Consider the following 16,203-nt stretch of genomic DNA (forward strand, 5'->3'; position numbering starts at 1 on the left):
GTTGCGCTAACGGGCTACGTTGGTGGCTTTCTTTCTCTCACGCTTCGTCCGTACATACGTCGTTTATATAGGAGCACAGCACGGCGCATAACACAATAGATCACCAAGATTCCAACGTTGCGAGCTCCAAGTAATACACACACACACGCACACGTACTTGTGGCAACGCTAACGCCATGGCTTTTGCGGGCGGTAAATCGTACACAGACGCGCACATTCCGACTTCACTTTCACCTCACTGCACACGAATGAACGCGACGACAATCGTCGATGTGGTGACCCTCTGGCGATATGCTTGGTGTATCCGAGCGATGGAGGGAACACACGCCGTGTTGCAACTTGAAGCTGCCGAAACGACGGAACGCGCTAAAGCGTTGTAAAACACTCCGAGCTGCTGCCGCTTCGGTGATCTCCAAACGCGGCAGTCACAAGCTTCTACTGCATCGGATGACGACCGGCGAGGATGATGCTGGGTACGTACGAATAACAGTAGGAAACAGCTTCTTCTGGAAGAAACAAACACCTCAGGAAATTAGAATTGACGGATCTCGGTATCGGTGCAGCGCTACCTCGCCTCTCGTCGCGAACGCCGCCATGTTGCATTTTTCATTGGCTCGTCTTAACCGTTACGTCATGGTAAAGAGCGGCCGTAGTTGGACGCGCATAACACAAATGGACAGCGGTAGAGTTTACTTTTTATTCTTAGCTTGTCACCGACTATAGCTCCAACCATCCGGGCCTTGGCAGTTTCGAGCATGTAGGCAGAAGGCCGCCAGTGAAGCATCAACGTTCGGTGAATGTTCTCGATACACTCGCGCGCTGAAGGAGCGTCCTTGGAGCCGTCGAAGGCACTGATGTTGTGACTTAGGTCAGGGATCACCTGGAACGTTGGCGCCGGTTGAGGCTTCGCCGCGCCGGCTGCAGTCAGTCTTTCCAGGAGTGTCAATAGCAGTCAGTCCTTTGCTTGGAGAACTTGAAGGTGGTCGCGAGCCGTGATCGTGTCTCCATGGTCAGAGTCCGTGTATCCACCGCCAGTCAGGTTGGCTGTTCCCTCGGTCGGTTCCATTCAGGGTAACTAGCTCCGTGTGCTGAACTCACGTTTACACTTTCGTTGGCAACTGGATGATAACCCACTTCTCAAGATGTTGTCTTCGGGCATTGTAGAAGTCACGAGACATAGTAGAAAGGTATAGAATAATTTACTTAAACTTAATAACTTGCATGCTGCACAGGCTACACGACGCCACACCAGCGAACAGTAGGCGAGTCCCTCTCATCAACGTCATCGTCTTCTTCGACTGCCACATCAGAATGCGCGCTTCTCATGGAGGGCTTATTTAATAATGTGGCAACAACTGATGGGAGCACAATTTCCCCGAGTTTTCCGGACTATTGAAAATACCTGAGAATTTCTGGTTTTCCCAGTTTTCCCGGTCGGTAGACACCCTGCTTGCCTAAGTTCGCCATCACATTGCCTACAAAAGGCACAAGAGACAATTGGCTATCTAGGATTACTTTTCTGGGTTCCTAGAGTAAATTCTTCTCCATTTAGCAAAGAAACAACCCAGACAAGCTCACGCAACGTGGCCGACGTCGTATGAACCTGTGTGTGCTGCAATTTTCATTCCTTTGGCTTAATTCTGCTGTTTCATATTTATAATTTTTAGTTTTGGTTTAACGAAAGAAGGGGATTATAAGGGATTGTTTTTTCTTTGTTAGATCCTATATCCCCTATACTTTCCTTGGCTTGATCGTCAGTTCTCATTAATGTGGTTTTGGTTTAGCGTTTTTAGAATTTTTGGTTACAAGAGACACGCTTCCCGGGTCCCGAGTGTCTCTTGAAATGACGTCTTACTGCATTGATACCAAATTTCATCACTGTGCTTGTGAACAGGAGGTAAAGGTTTAAAGAAAAATTTCACCAAGTGCATACCTTGCTCAGCTGCTACGGGCAAGTTGATATCAGCGCAGCACGCAAGGTCAAGGTCCTTGTCTTCCTGTTCTGTGCCTGGAAGGTCGTCAGCTGAAAGAACAGCAGATAATTTAGCATTGATAACGATTTGTCGTAAACAGTGGTTTTAAAGGGGCCCTGCAACACCTTTCTTAGTTATATTGGAATAGTCTCATTATTGACGTATGACTCTTCACGAGTCATATGCCGCAAAAATTTTTCGAATCCGTCAAGTCTAAGTGGTGTTACCAAATTATAGAGATCACGTTCCGCAGCTTTCTCCCTCCACTCAACGCCGCGAGCGCGTGGAAAGCTGCACGGGGCGTGAAGGGAGGGAGGGCGGAGGTGCGAGGAGGCACCGAAGAGTTACGTCAGCGCTGGCGGCATTTTTTTTTCTTAATTTTGTTCTCTCTGGCGTCTCAGCGCAACCACGTGGTCTGTGGCGCCACTTCCGGTCGGCTTGCGTGGTGGTCGTTGAGCGAAGCCCATCGCACCATGTATCGCGCGTGCTTGAAAACTGCGAGTCGGTTTGGTAATGTTGGGTGTGCACCTCGAACTGCCGTAGTGTTTTCATCGCTCTGCCAACCATAGACGCAAACCTGCGTGCGCATTTGGAACGAATGACAGCTGAGATGGGTTTCGACCCACACTCCAATACACCGGCTCGTCACACAGCTCGCACTTGAATCGTATTTAACACGGCAAAGCTGCGTGCACACAGCGAGTGCGGGCTGACAACAAAGAACTAAAGACTAGAAGAAAGCATCGTGGGGCATTGGGCCGGTGCGGACCCATCCCCCGGCTATCTGCAGCTACCATGAAAATGTGAGTCTGCTTGGTTGCTGTGTCGCGGTTTCTCGGGAACGTGAGACTACGGGGAGGATACGCCGAGGTACAGCTCGATGACATACTGAACAGACAGTGAACGGGACTCTCGCCATACAGCGAACACAGGTATCCTAAACTAGCCGGCGCCAGCATTGTTATCGGAGAAATGCTGCACCGCTGCCTCGGTCGGTCGTGAGAACATGCCGACGATGCAGTTTCCAGCTGACGAGGCAACACTCGAACGGCTGTCACCCTCAACGGCAACCGGCGATGGTCAAAAGCACAGAAATATTCACGATTTTGGCACTGCGCATGGTGACGAAAATGCAAACACGCCAACTACGAGCAGACGAGCTGTCGGTGAGACCGGAAGTGCTAATATTAATGTCTGTTCGGTGTTTTAACAGCATAACACAATATAAATATACATATTATCTACTTATTGAACTCAAAATTAACAACGAAGGTAATAATGAGGGTGTTATCGTGATTATAACATCAGCCAATGGTCGAACTGCCGACAATCGCGTCATATATTGCGGACTAATACATCATTTGTCGAGAGAAGAGGGAGCGATTTTCAGCTGACTTTGAGAATTTATTGTAAATTCCAGACTGCTCACTTCGCTATAATATTTGGCTCGCGTGTTCTCGGGAGCCTCGACTACCGATTGGCAGCGCTTTTTGACCCCGCTCAAAAAGTGTTGCAGGGCCCCTTTAAAGAGTAGAAGCAGAAACAACAGTCAACCTGTGTGCAAGGAAGTTTCAAATGCATAATGACTGATTGACCAGGCACAGCACACCCACAGGATCACGTGCAGTTTAAAACTGCGAGTGACCTCACACGTGTGCACGCACACGCCGTACTTTCATTATATCTATCCTGAAGTTAGGCTTGGCCAGATAATTTGAACGTTACTGGTCGTCTTGCCCGTGCCTGACCCTGACGGTGATTGCAGCAGTGGTTCCAAGAGCAGTAGCATGCGTCCTGGCAATGGTCAATGTAATAGGACTTTTTGAGGGGCTAGTTGGTGCATAATGACAAAAAATTACTTAGCACAAGAAAAAACGCAGCACACAGGGAAGATACACAAGGGACAAGTGCTTGTCCCTGTGCGCTGCGTTTTTTTTTGCACTAAGTAATTATTTGTCAATGCCTAACGTGCAGTGAATGCACTGAACACACGTCATCTCCTGCCACTATTGCCTATTTTCGGCCTGCCCTAGGACCGCTTTTATGCGAGAATGCAACAGCTGCGATGGACATTTGCGGCCAGGGCGACTGATAACATTGCCATCAAAATCAGCTGCTCAAATGAGTCCATAACAGCCAAAAAATGTCGTGTGTGTAAGTTGTTGTCTAATATAATGAGGCACTTTTATTTCATGACTGTTCAAGTTACAGTTGAAAGTAATAGCCTGGGACTCGTGAAGTTCTTTGATTAACATTTGATACTGGACAAGTTGTCACGTGACAACAGCTGTGGAACACACTTTAGCAGCTTTACCGTAAAATATGGGAGACAGGAGGGGCACACAATGAGCTAGCTAACGTACGAGAAAGTAGGATGCATGGAAACGATGAGACATTAACCCGCTTCAAGCAATGTTATTTAAATGTTTTTGTTTGTTGCTGTAAATTAGGCACATTTGCTATCATTTATAAAGGAAGTGTATGGTACCTATCTCACTCCACTCTTCGCTTCTGTAATGAGAGACGTGGGTGACCAATTGGAGCAATGCATAGCGTCACATAACAAGAAGTAGCAAAAGAGCCTTACATGGCAACATTCTATGAGCAATTCACAAGGCTACACTTACAAGGCATGTCGGGACCATCGTCAACGTCATCCACATCCTCGGCACTATCCTCGAAGCCATCCTTCTGCAATTATGCATAGGAAATACAAGAGGCACTTGATGTGCAACAAAGAAAAGAACACAACACAGTGAAATCTCAGCAGAACGAACACCACATTAACGAAATTTTCAGATTAACGAACTTTCAAGAAATCCTGTGCCGACTGCTAATAGTTTCAATGTAAAATTATTTCACTACTACGAACTTCAGAATAACAAACTTTCCAGAATAATGAGCACTATATTTGGTTCCATGTTACATCAACAGCGCCTCAGTACTACGAATTCTTAGTCTGAAGTGCAGGAAGTCTTGGGTTTGAGTGAATCAGTCACGGCCACAAGAGCGGTAGAAAAGCAGACGACACAGCGAGCGAACACCTTGCTCCTCGAAAAACGCGATACGGTGTATCGCGGGAAAAAAAAAAAACAACGAAAGAACGACTTCCTTTTTTTTTTCTTTTTGTTGATCAGGTTTTGCGCGCAGAGGTGAGGACACGTTGTGCGAGGGCAAGATCAGCGAGGCAGAGCGAGAGGACATAGGAAACACGGGCGCGGAAAACCCGAGATAGTGTGGGAGCAGAAAATGAAACGCAAGGAACTTTTTTATAGCTTTTCCTTTTCTCTGGCAAGGCATTGTCTGTGGGAAAGGCTACGACAGCCGCGATGCCGGCGATGCATCTGGTTTTTTTTCTTTTGTACTAGCTTACTTCTGCATGCGCTCTTTGCCTTGTCAGACGTGTCCATCTTTTTTCGGCGTTGTTTATAATATTGTGTCCGCGTTCGTGCTGTGGTGCTACTACAATGAGTTCATCTCTCCCTGCAGCGAAGAAGCGTAAACAATTTTCGCTAAGCAAAAAGGTCGATATTCTTCGACAATTAGCTGTTGTGGCCAAAGAGCACAGAGTGGCACGTTCTACAATTGCCACTATCCTGAAGGACAAGCAGAAAATAATAAAGTGCCAGGTGCAATCGCAACTTGACCCCTTAAGAAAGCGCCTGCGGCTTGGTGACTAACGGGCAGACAGACTCAGCGGTGCTGACGCGGTTCAAAGACGTAAGAGCGCAGAACGTGCCCGTGTCAGGCACCATGATCCAGGAGAAGGCACGACAGTTTACTACAATTCTGGATATCGCAGGCTTTGAAGCATCTTCTGGATGGCTCCACCGTTTTCGTCAGTGAAATGCTATCACCTGGCAGACTGTGTCCGGTGAGGAGAAGGCGGCAGACAAAGTAGCAGCATCCACGTGGCGGGAAGACAAGTTTAGGGAAATGGTGGATGCGTACCGTGCGGATGATGTAATTAACGCCGACGAGACAGCCTGCTTCTACCAACTTCTGCCGGACAAAACAATGCACTTCAAGGGTGAAGAATGAAAAGGCAGCAAAAAATCAAAGGTTCGTGTTACTGCACTCTATTGTTGTAACGCAACCGGCACTGAGAAGCTTAAGCCTCTCGACATTGGGAGGCTTTGCACAGCCACGCTGCATGAAGAATGTAGTGTCTCTTCCGTGCGACTACAGGGCCATCAAACGAGCCTGGATGACTCAGGAGCTATTTACGGAGTGGCTTCTGTCCCTGGACAAGAAGATGAGAAAGGAGGGCCGCAACATTTTAATGATTGTTGATTACCGCTTCGGCGCACATTGTCAACGTACGGCTAACAAATGTGCGCCTTGAGTACCTGCTGCCTAATTGCACATCTGTGCTTCAACCCCTCGATCAGGGAATCATCAGATGTGTGAAAGCGCACTTCCGCAAGTGCCTTGTTCAGCGTGCGCTGATAAACCTCCGACTGAAGCAATCGACCGTCATCAACGTAACACAGGTGGCGGAAATAGACAATAGATCATTACTGTTGTTTAGTGAAGCTCAGAGAAGAAAAAAGACGTGTTACTGTATTTTCTTGTTACTAGAGATGTCCTTTACGCAGTAGCCACCAAGCCCTGGAAACACGATGTTTGACATTTTCTGCTTTTGTTCTAATAAAAATGATGCAGCATGTTTTTTCATAATATCATTCTGCAGTCCATTGAAAACATTTTGGGGGACTTTTAACAAAATTGAGATTGGGTTTTTTTATTATAGATTTTTTTTTCGAGGAGCGCTTTTGTCTTTTTGGTGTTTCGAGCATGAAAATTTACTACTTTGAAAATTATTAGAGAAATACAAATGCAGAGGTTCACTTTTACATAAAGGCCTATTCATACTGCAAATATGAACAAGCTAAGATGTTCACAGTAGCAGCCATAGCGTCCCAAATTTGACTGATTTTCAAAAACGCAAGTTTTTCGTGAATTTTTAAAAATACATAATTTGCTCAGAATTCTATTTCTGCTAAAAAGAAAGATATTTGTAATATATAGCTTCAGTAGCTGCCAGCGTGGCTCCGAATTTATGAAAACGCACTCTTTGTAAGATGGTCGTCGTCAACCGGCGACACTTGTCGAATTTTCCTCTGTTGAAAAAATATTTTATTTGAAAACCAACTGCGATTTTGCGCTATGCAGTCATATGTGCACAACATACAAAATTATCAGGAAACTCGAAAACATCAAGTATACACCTTTTTTTTTATCTTTCGTGGAATCGACCATGTGCATCTTTTTGCGTTTGCCTTCAAATTCTGTGTGCTTCGTACCATGGGGCCACCTCCTGTGCCATCTGCTGCAATGGTCAGCGGCAGCGATTCCCAATGCACTGTTGACGTCACTGTAGCCCGAATACTAGGGGTGTGCGAATATTCGAGTTTCGAATTCAAATCGAATAGTACCTAATCGAATAATTCGATTAGACTTTCGAATAGCTAGTATTCGAAGTTTCGAATAATTCGACAGGACGAATATCTGAAACGCGACAGAGGCCAATGGTGCAACTTGGTTAGGGTGCGGTGGCAAAAACTGACGTTAACGTCGTTACAGTAGGCCTTTCGATAAAACTTTCTCTGACATCCTGGTTCAAAAGTGAGCGCATGCTGATCTCAAAGGAGATTATGTCATTTCCGCACATAGAAAAACACATGAAAAAACTGTCAAGCCCTTCACAACTTTGTTCCCAAAAGGAAGGCACAGACTTCTTGTGTATTTCAGTTGCATATGCCGCAAGCGGCGTAAAACGTCCCGACTTTGGTATGCAAAACCCTCGGTCAATGGCTTTGGATGTAAAAATTTGTTCACGCTGGGCAGTCGCCACTGCCGCACCGAACCACTCGTTCAGAAACTTCCATCGTTTCGGCACGCAGTTAAAACGCTGCTGTGAACGGCCGCCCGAAGATTTGTGGGCCTGGAGCACTCATGGCGATGAAGCACAACATTACCATTGTCAGATGAGCCGTATTGCGCGACCATGGGAAAAAAAAAAACTAGCTACCATACTCCCCCCCCCCTCTATTAGTCGTTAGGAGTGCCGCTGCTGACTGCAATGGCGGCCCTTCTATCAACATGCTTGCGCGCCAATAAAAACTGAAACAAAAGCCATAGTCGAACAAGTGCGAAATAAAACTGTCGGCATGCCGTAGCGTCCCTCATTTTTCCTTTGTCTTGCCGTAACTGGCGGCACACACTGCGTGTAAATATACTATTCGATATTCTATATTTTTGGCCACTATTTGGCACTATTCGATTCGAGGTGAAATTTCACTATTTGCACACCCCTACCAAATACAACCAAATCTGCTCGTTCCCAAGTGTAGCACGAAGCAGGGCATTATTAGAGATTTTTTTAGGCTGCTCTAATCCAAATAAACTTCATTTTCATGTCTTAACAACCTTTTCGGACTTTTTGATTTTTTTTACTATTCTGCGGTACCCGCCAGGTTCGGAAAATCGGTCGGCGACTGTAGACCAACAAACTGCTGAAAACACCGAACCGACTTCTTGTCATTGCATGTGCTCATCGCATGCAGACAGTGACCACTCTTTCCCTACAGCGCCCATAGGGCATCGATAGCCTGCTATCAATGGTTTGAATTTAAACTTTCGAAACATTCCACGCTGTTCGCGGACACACTGCGCCATCTGTCATGAAGGGGAAGGATGATAGTTTTCTTCTTTATGTAGTTTGTTTTTTCCCCGCATAGCCTTGATTTTTGAACGCACTCCGAAGCTGCACGATTGTCCAAGTGGGAAGCTTCGAAAGATTGCAGATATCGACATTCCGGTGTGCTTGTGGCTGATTTTATCAATTTAACAAGCAGCATTGCGTCTGAGGATGCTGCTTTTTGGTCGGACTTTGACCCTGAGAGCAACGACGATGCAAATCAGCCCAAAACATCAGTCAGTTTTGTTTTCTGCTTCGCGCCATCTCAGTTCACATTTCAGCATTAGCTTGCCAGGATGTAAACTTATACAAACTGTAAAAAATGCAAGTACGACTAGAAAACCAAGAGGAAAACAAGAGTTTACTGCAAGACATGCGACGGTACGCTATGCTTTACAGTCGCCGACCGATAAATCGGACACCGATAATTCGGACATGCTCGGTAATTCGGACAGTCGCGCGGCACCGCCGATGATCCCATAGAAGTAATGTGTAAAGACGACCGACATTTCGGACAGCTGCGAGATCTACATTCGATAATCCGGACTCTGTCTGAGACTGTCACGCACGCCGAATCGCCAGCCATTATCTCCTCAGAGATCAAACGAAAGCTAATTGGTGATCTATGAGGCTTTATTTCGATCGCTACTTCACGTCTCAGAGATTTGTAAATGGAAATGCCGATCTTGGAGGCACTGGTCAACTGTGGAAAATCGTATTGACATCGCGAACATCCTACATTCCGGTTCCTGTATCCCCGCGCTCCCGCGCTACTACAGTGAACTATACGCGCTACGCTGCTATCACCGCCATTCTGTCGAATGCGTCTGCGGTAAAGCGTTTCGTGCGCGCGTTCATTTTTATCTTGAGACTTGCTTTATTTTACGCTCTGCTGTCTCAAAACATCTGAGTTAATTGGCGCCAACGGTGCCCTCACAGCCGGCGCCGAAGGCCGCGCCGACGACAACGAAGCGCGGCAGATACAGTCAGGTGCCAATTTTTCGGACGCCCGATTTTCCGGACATGCTCGAAAATTCAGACGCTTTCGCGGTACCGTCACCAGCCCCACAGATTTCAGTGGTCAGGAACGTCGGAAATTTCGGACGCTAAAACTCTTCGGCGTCCGATTTTTCGGACTTTCTGCCCAAATTGCAGGTCCGAAAGGCGATAATTGAAGCCCTAACCTCTGCCGCGTCTATCATCTCGTAGGTTCGAACCAGCGCTTTCGTGAGTCGTCCTGTTTGTGACAGTAGCAGAGTCCGAAAGTCAGCTTTGTCGCGATGCCGAAGTGTTATGGGGTGAAGCGGACCGGAAATTCAAAAGGGCCGCTATCACGGCGCCGTGCGGCGATGTCTTTACGGATAAGCAGTGGAAATGCACGGAGGCGTGATGGCGGCAGGTGGCAAACGCGCCAGTACGGCTCAATCGCTGACAAGCCTTACGATAAGCATCTTCGGTCAACTGCTCGATAGTGCATGTGGCCTGGTGCAGTTGCATGCGTAGTGCACGCATTTAATACGGGAGAACCCAAACGCGCCGCGCCGCCATTCATGCTGCCTCTTTGTGCGACCCCTAAGTGCGCCGCACAGATGCGTTGCCTTCACGAACGAAACCAGCTCGTCATCGTACAGCGATCACATCACACTGGCAAAGATACAGGCGGACTTCGTCGCACGTAAGCGGAAGTGCGGGAAGCAACGCATTGACAAATTTTTTCGGCCACCGGGACCCTGAAGTGTCAATAAAAGCATTTTTTTTTTTCTGACGCATTCGTTTTTTCGGACATTCGATAATTCGGACTTATTTACGTTCCCCGTGGAGTCCGAATTATCGGCCGTCGACTGTACATCAAGGAACTGCTTTGCCACATGACACGCCCAACTGTAGTACTTACAGTAAGATTTTCGTCGGGGAACTCCTGTTGAATGAAAAAGTTTTGAAATTTTCAGAGATGGTGCCTCTTAGATGGCAGTACATTTTATATGTCATAATTACTGCTACACTTTTATTCTTGTTAGATAGAAGCGTGTCTTTACAAGCTGTTCAATTTTGTCCCGTAATCTTGAATCTGGCAATTTACACAGCTCGCATAACACACATCTCATTAATAAAACTTGTATGTGCGAAAAGTTCATTCATTCTGCTTTTCATTTACGTATTACATAAAATATTAGGTGCAGTAATTCCTTCAGTAAAAAAAGACATATTGTAACACGTTTTCCCCGTGGTGAAGAAAGAGTTAAGTAACCTGCATATTCATCCTAAACTGGCTGTTTTTGGCCTCAAAACACAACACAATGACTTTCTGTACTTTGATGTGGTGTGAAAGGGTACGCTCTGCACTTTGGAGTACCACAGCTGGTGCTTGCTATGCTTGCTAGCTGCAGACATATGCCTGGGCGAATGCATTAGTTTAACCTGGGTGTGGGACTGGCGTTTTTTGGTGTCACCATCGTTTTGATCCAACGAACCAACCAACCAACGAACCATTGTTTTGATGCCTATCATAAAAATTGGGCTTTTAGCCTTACAAACACAAACCGTATTTTCTCGCATATAACCAGCCCCTGCATATAACTTGCACCACTAACCTCAACTCTACAAAAAGAAAAAAAAGTGCATATAACCTGCACTCCTACGTTTAAAGCACTTTTTTTAGATTTTTTTTTGTGTGCAGGTTATACGCAAGAAAATATGGTATCTCTCCATAAATCTGGAACGAAGTGCCTTACAAGCATTATTTTAGCATAATGAGTTAGGCTACTGTCACTGCATGCTACGCTTCAGAAGATAAGCAGAATAATTTTGCAAAAAATAATTAGCACTCCGCATTGCCAATAACAAGCCCTACACGCTATAGTGTTACAGACAGGCATGCAGTACATGGGGGCACACTTGAGCAATTATCCTCTCTGTATTTACAGCTGTAATTAGCCACACTTATTCAGTAACCTGTAATTTTAAGAAAATGTGCCTCCAAAAATGCCGGGTAAGAAACGAGGCTCCTAAGCGATAAGCAACAGTGACATATAGAAATGCTAACACTATTTCTGCTTGACTCAGTGAACCTTGTAGCTGCAATGGCACACTGTTGTGTAGGTGGAGTGGTACACAGTTTGAATTCTCAAGAGGGTAGTCCTTTCGCGGATCAAAATTACATGGCCTAATCGACTGACCGGAACAGTCGAGCTAATAGACCTGGTTGGAAAACAAGGCCAGCTGAATGGTAGTCCAACTCGCAGACTACTTGATTTTGCTCCGTTCAAAAAAAAAAAATGTCTGGCTAATTAGAAAATGAAGGCTGCATATTCCCGACGAAAGTGTCTCCTTTAGGTCAGTACTGTCAACATTACCTCTGACATAATTAGAACACAGTCGTCAAGCACGCATACGTTCCTTTTTGAAAATTGCCTACTGATGTAGTGTCATTTGTACTATTGCTGTATTGTGTTACTATATCACTACAGTCTTAAAAGGCGAAAGCTTTAAATGCCTCATCAAACGCAAGAAAGTGGCCGCTGGAGTCGGCAACATGAGTGATACAAAAAAAATCGTCACGTGATAACATCACAGGTTGCCAAAACCTGTGATGTCGTTGTGACATCACTGTGACTTCGCTGAAAGAAATGAAGGGAGAGTGTGTGAGGGCGAGAGACTGTGCACTCACATTCTGCTCCTTCCCTTTGTCCATCTGCTTTAGGGCTTCCAGTGTTTGCCGCAGAGTGTGCTCTCCTCCCGGCAGGATTTGTCCTTGCTTTTGCATCTGCAGCTCCTTGGTCAACACTGCAAGCAAAACGTGTGGCAACTTGATGCCGGACGCAGTTTGCACGCAGGATGAACCTCGAACCCTCTTCCCCCAATGCTCATTTTGCGGCAGGTTCGATTGGAAGATGGTGAAAGCAGAAGGAAGGATACGAGATGTAAATACTGCACCTCACTGCTAAATCAATAAAGCAGAATACCTTGGGGAAGATTTTAGCTGCTATCGCAAGTCTGCACACCTATCAAGTGTGAAACACACCAAGTTATCAGGAATAACTTGCAGGCAAATGTGCAGTGCTTACCGGGACCTCAGATAAGAGTCCGAATTGTCAGATTTAAAAAAAAAAAATTAACAAGCGTCAAACCCATAAGGCTTTCCTATATTAGATAATATTCTTCAGGGCAAATGTCAGACACAACTGCGAAACTGAAGCCAAGCTGCAATGAAGCCTCTTCTATTTAGCAGAAATTCATCTCTTGGCACCGATTCTAAAAAAAAACACCCTCAAAATCTGTGGCAATAGCATTGGCGTTACACTTCAGACATGGTAGCATCACATTTACTGGCAGTTACAATGAGAACAGAAGGTGCAGCCCTCCCCCCCCCTGCCTTCATCTTTTGCCAACCATGTTCCCAATATTTGGGCATCAGCTATGACAAACAATGCAGCACTGAAGAAAACGAGCCACAGCCAGATGATCCTTTACTGCACATGTCAGCAGAGCAGGCAACAAAACTGGCAACTTGCCACTGCCCTAGTGTAACCTAGACATTGGCGTATCGGCAATTCAAATTCGTGACAGCCAATAAGAACACTCCTTATAAACCAGCGAACGCAGCAAACAATCATGACTGTTCTTTTGCCGTCCTCTTCACTAAAGTGCTTTTCTTTGATTTTATACTTGTTCAGTGCCGTATGAAATTGCAGCTAATGTAAAGCGCTAAAAGTGGTGGCAAGATGGCAATGCTGCATCAACACATAGTCATGCTAAGCACAGCGCGAGATCACCTCTCTAAGCCCGCTTCTCTTTGAAATTTTGATGACATGATGCTAGAACAAAAAATTCTGTCTGCATAAGTTGCACATTTCGCGACTTGACATAGAAAAGCCACAGATGCGTGACCAAGAACGAATAGAAGAATTCTTAGTCAGTGACGTTTTCTTGTTTTTTTGGAGGGAAGGAAGGAGAGAGTGGCAAGATGGCAAGTGACAAGATGCCCCCCTGCCATAATCTGGCATTCAACTACACATGCGTCGTGGCTGACAGCTTATGAAACTCCGGCTTACAGTGTGGATAGTGGCTTTGCTTGACCCAGATGGCGGCCACAGGCACGATGACAGTTGAAACACTCTCACCGTCCGAGGAGTTGGACTCGTCGAAGGGCCGCTTGCGCGTCTTCCGGCGAAGCACCAGGGGCTTATCCTTGCCCGCCACTTCCTCCATAGGGTCATGCAGCCTCTTCACCACTATGAAGGGGTGTATAGGCAGCTGCTGATGTTGCTGCTGCTGCTGTTTTCATGGTGGAATAAGAACAAGATGGGAAAGCTGAGTTTGAAATCTGGCGCAAAGGTTGCCTTTGAGACAGCTTTGGCATGGTTGAAACTAGTTATAACAAAGATGCACCTAACACAGAAATCTTATCATTATACACAACATTAACACTTTCCTGTCTGTGGAAAAAGTAGCACTTTTTAGGTGGTCCAATAGATATTTTTGTTTGAAATTAGCAGAACATGCGGTGTAAGTAGTGTGTAGTACTAATTGACAGAGGAGGGAATTCTCTTTCCACCAGTATTGGTATTAATAAACATACTTACTAAATATAATCCGGAAAAAATTATTTACACAAAAAACTTGTGAGAAAACTGCAGCACACATACAAAAACGTCAATGTATCTTTATAAATATGCAACAAAAAAAAGTTTCAGAATACAGTCGAACCCGCTTATAACGAACTCGAAAGTGTCGTGAAAAGTGGTTGCTATATCAGTAGTTCGTTGTATATGGACTCGCCTTTAAAAATGTGCGCTTAGCGGCCAAGCCATTTTCTTTTTTTTTGTGCACTTTTATTAAAGTGCACCCAACCCCTCCAGTGACAAGCTAAGCCTTTTCGCGTCGTGAAGCGACGCCTGCTACGTGCTCACGAGTGAATTACCCGCCTTTGCAATGAACTGACACTGTTTCACCGAAGCGTGGTACTGCCACGTGGAGCCGATCATCCCTGGCTAGTTGCGTGCAGCGCGTCGCCTACTCGGCTCGCGGAGTCACATGCCGGGCCGTTTGCTGTATGCCTTATGCGCGCGTTTGTACGTTCTTCGTGCCTGCTTCACTCCGGACCGTGCACGGGTGCGGCAAGTAGCCTGTTCGTTCAACGCGGCGAAAACAGCGTTGAACGAACAGCGAAACAGCGAAACAGCGAAACAGCGAAACAGCGAAAAAGCGTTTTGCAAGCAACGCGCACTCTACGTCTCCGCTTTGCTCTCGCAGCCCTGCACAACGATGCGCGGCGCACTTGAGTTGTCACCTCGTCAAACACGCAGTATACGCTCGCTGTCAGTGCGTCGACGTTTCTCAGTGCCCGCGCCACTCAACAACAGCGAGCTACTTACGTTTCTACAAAGCGACGCGCACTTTAAAGCGGTCTCGCACGACGCGGCGGTGGCGAACTTGCGAACAGCAGCATGGCGCGCTCGTACCGCCGTGTACGGTGTACGCCACACGTGCAGCCGTACCGGCGGTACGAGCGCACGGTGTACGGCGTACGCCACATGCGCAGCCGAGCAGATGACTGTGATATAAGGTTGTCGGCTATAAGTCATAACTGCACGTTCATCGACGGCCGCCACTCGCCTTCGCTCTTTTCTGATGCTTATCCGTGAAGGCATCGCCACAATCGCACGGAAATCGTTATCACCCATCGACCGATGTTTGCCGTTACCGAAAAACGGACGACCTTTTGTGGCACATTGTGGCATCGACGAGTTTAGGGACGCACTGAACCTTTATGCGATGGAAAGTTATCGCGGTTATCACTTCTTGCATTTATGCCTTCTTGCGTTCCAAGGCATTGTTTGGTTCATCGTAGGCGGTCGTAGCTGCAGAGAACGGCGTCAGGAAAGGTTACCGTGCGAAAGCTGACTGCAAGGCTTCATGCTGCCTTGTTTCTTCTTTTTTTTTTCCATTCTGCCACTGAAGAAAAGGCTGGAAAGTAAGCGACCTCGCTCGCAGCGTCCGAAATCTGCGTGCGGTGCTCGCCGATCAGGGATATCTTAGTCACAAGTAAACTGGAGCGGGGCACGCGAGAGTGTGCGCCCCTCTCACGCTTTAGAAGGCCTGTTTTAACTTTTTTTCGCTTTGTATGCGCCATATTTTTACCGCGACCATGTCTGAAGTGTTTGTTGTAAAAGTAGGAGGCTTTAAAAAATGTTCGCTATATGTAGACGCAGCTTCAATGGTTAGCATTGGAAAATCGTAAGTGCACCCAAATATGGTCGTTATAACCGATAGATCGTTATACGTGGGATCGTTATAAGTGGGTTCGACTGTATACATTTTATAAACGAGAGATTCGTGCAACATACCAGCAATTTTCAACCTCCTGTGTTCAACAGGAAGAAATGAACAACTTTTGAGAACCGTGCTGCGGCACACCGGAGTACAAGCGACGGTACAACGCGAAGGTCAACAACTGGCCATCCTCTTAGGAAAGATAAAACTTCCTGTGCGAACACCCATACCAATCTTGAGAACGGACGCCGCGCG

The 16,203-nt window shown here is 46.4% G+C and overlaps 1 protein-coding gene across 7 annotated transcripts in view; it reads right to left on the minus strand.

Annotated features, from left to right (window-relative positions):
* The window catches only part of LOC119383561 (condensin-2 complex subunit H2), an 86,464-nt gene that overhangs the window by 32,947 nt on the left and 37,314 nt on the right, over positions 1-16,203 (minus strand). For 6 of the 7 annotated variants that reach the window (XM_049412577.1, XM_049412576.1, XM_037651786.2 and 3 more), the window contains 4 exons: positions 13,728-13,950; positions 12,344-12,459; positions 4,601-4,664; positions 1,934-2,023 (listed from right to left, as the gene is read on the minus strand). In XM_049412577.1, coding sequence (XP_049268534.1) covers positions 1,934-2,023; positions 4,601-4,664; positions 12,344-12,459; positions 13,728-13,950 — 493 coding nt within the window. The remainder of the gene's footprint in view (positions 1-1,933; positions 2,024-4,600; positions 4,665-12,343; positions 12,460-13,727; positions 13,951-16,203) is intronic. The other variant, XM_037651783.2, reaches the window with a different exon arrangement.

The sequence above is a fragment of the Rhipicephalus sanguineus genome, chromosome 2, assembly GCF_013339695.2.
Source record: "Rhipicephalus sanguineus isolate Rsan-2018 chromosome 2, BIME_Rsan_1.4, whole genome shotgun sequence".
NCBI classification, from domain to species: domain Eukaryota; kingdom Metazoa; phylum Arthropoda; class Arachnida; order Ixodida; family Ixodidae; genus Rhipicephalus; species Rhipicephalus sanguineus.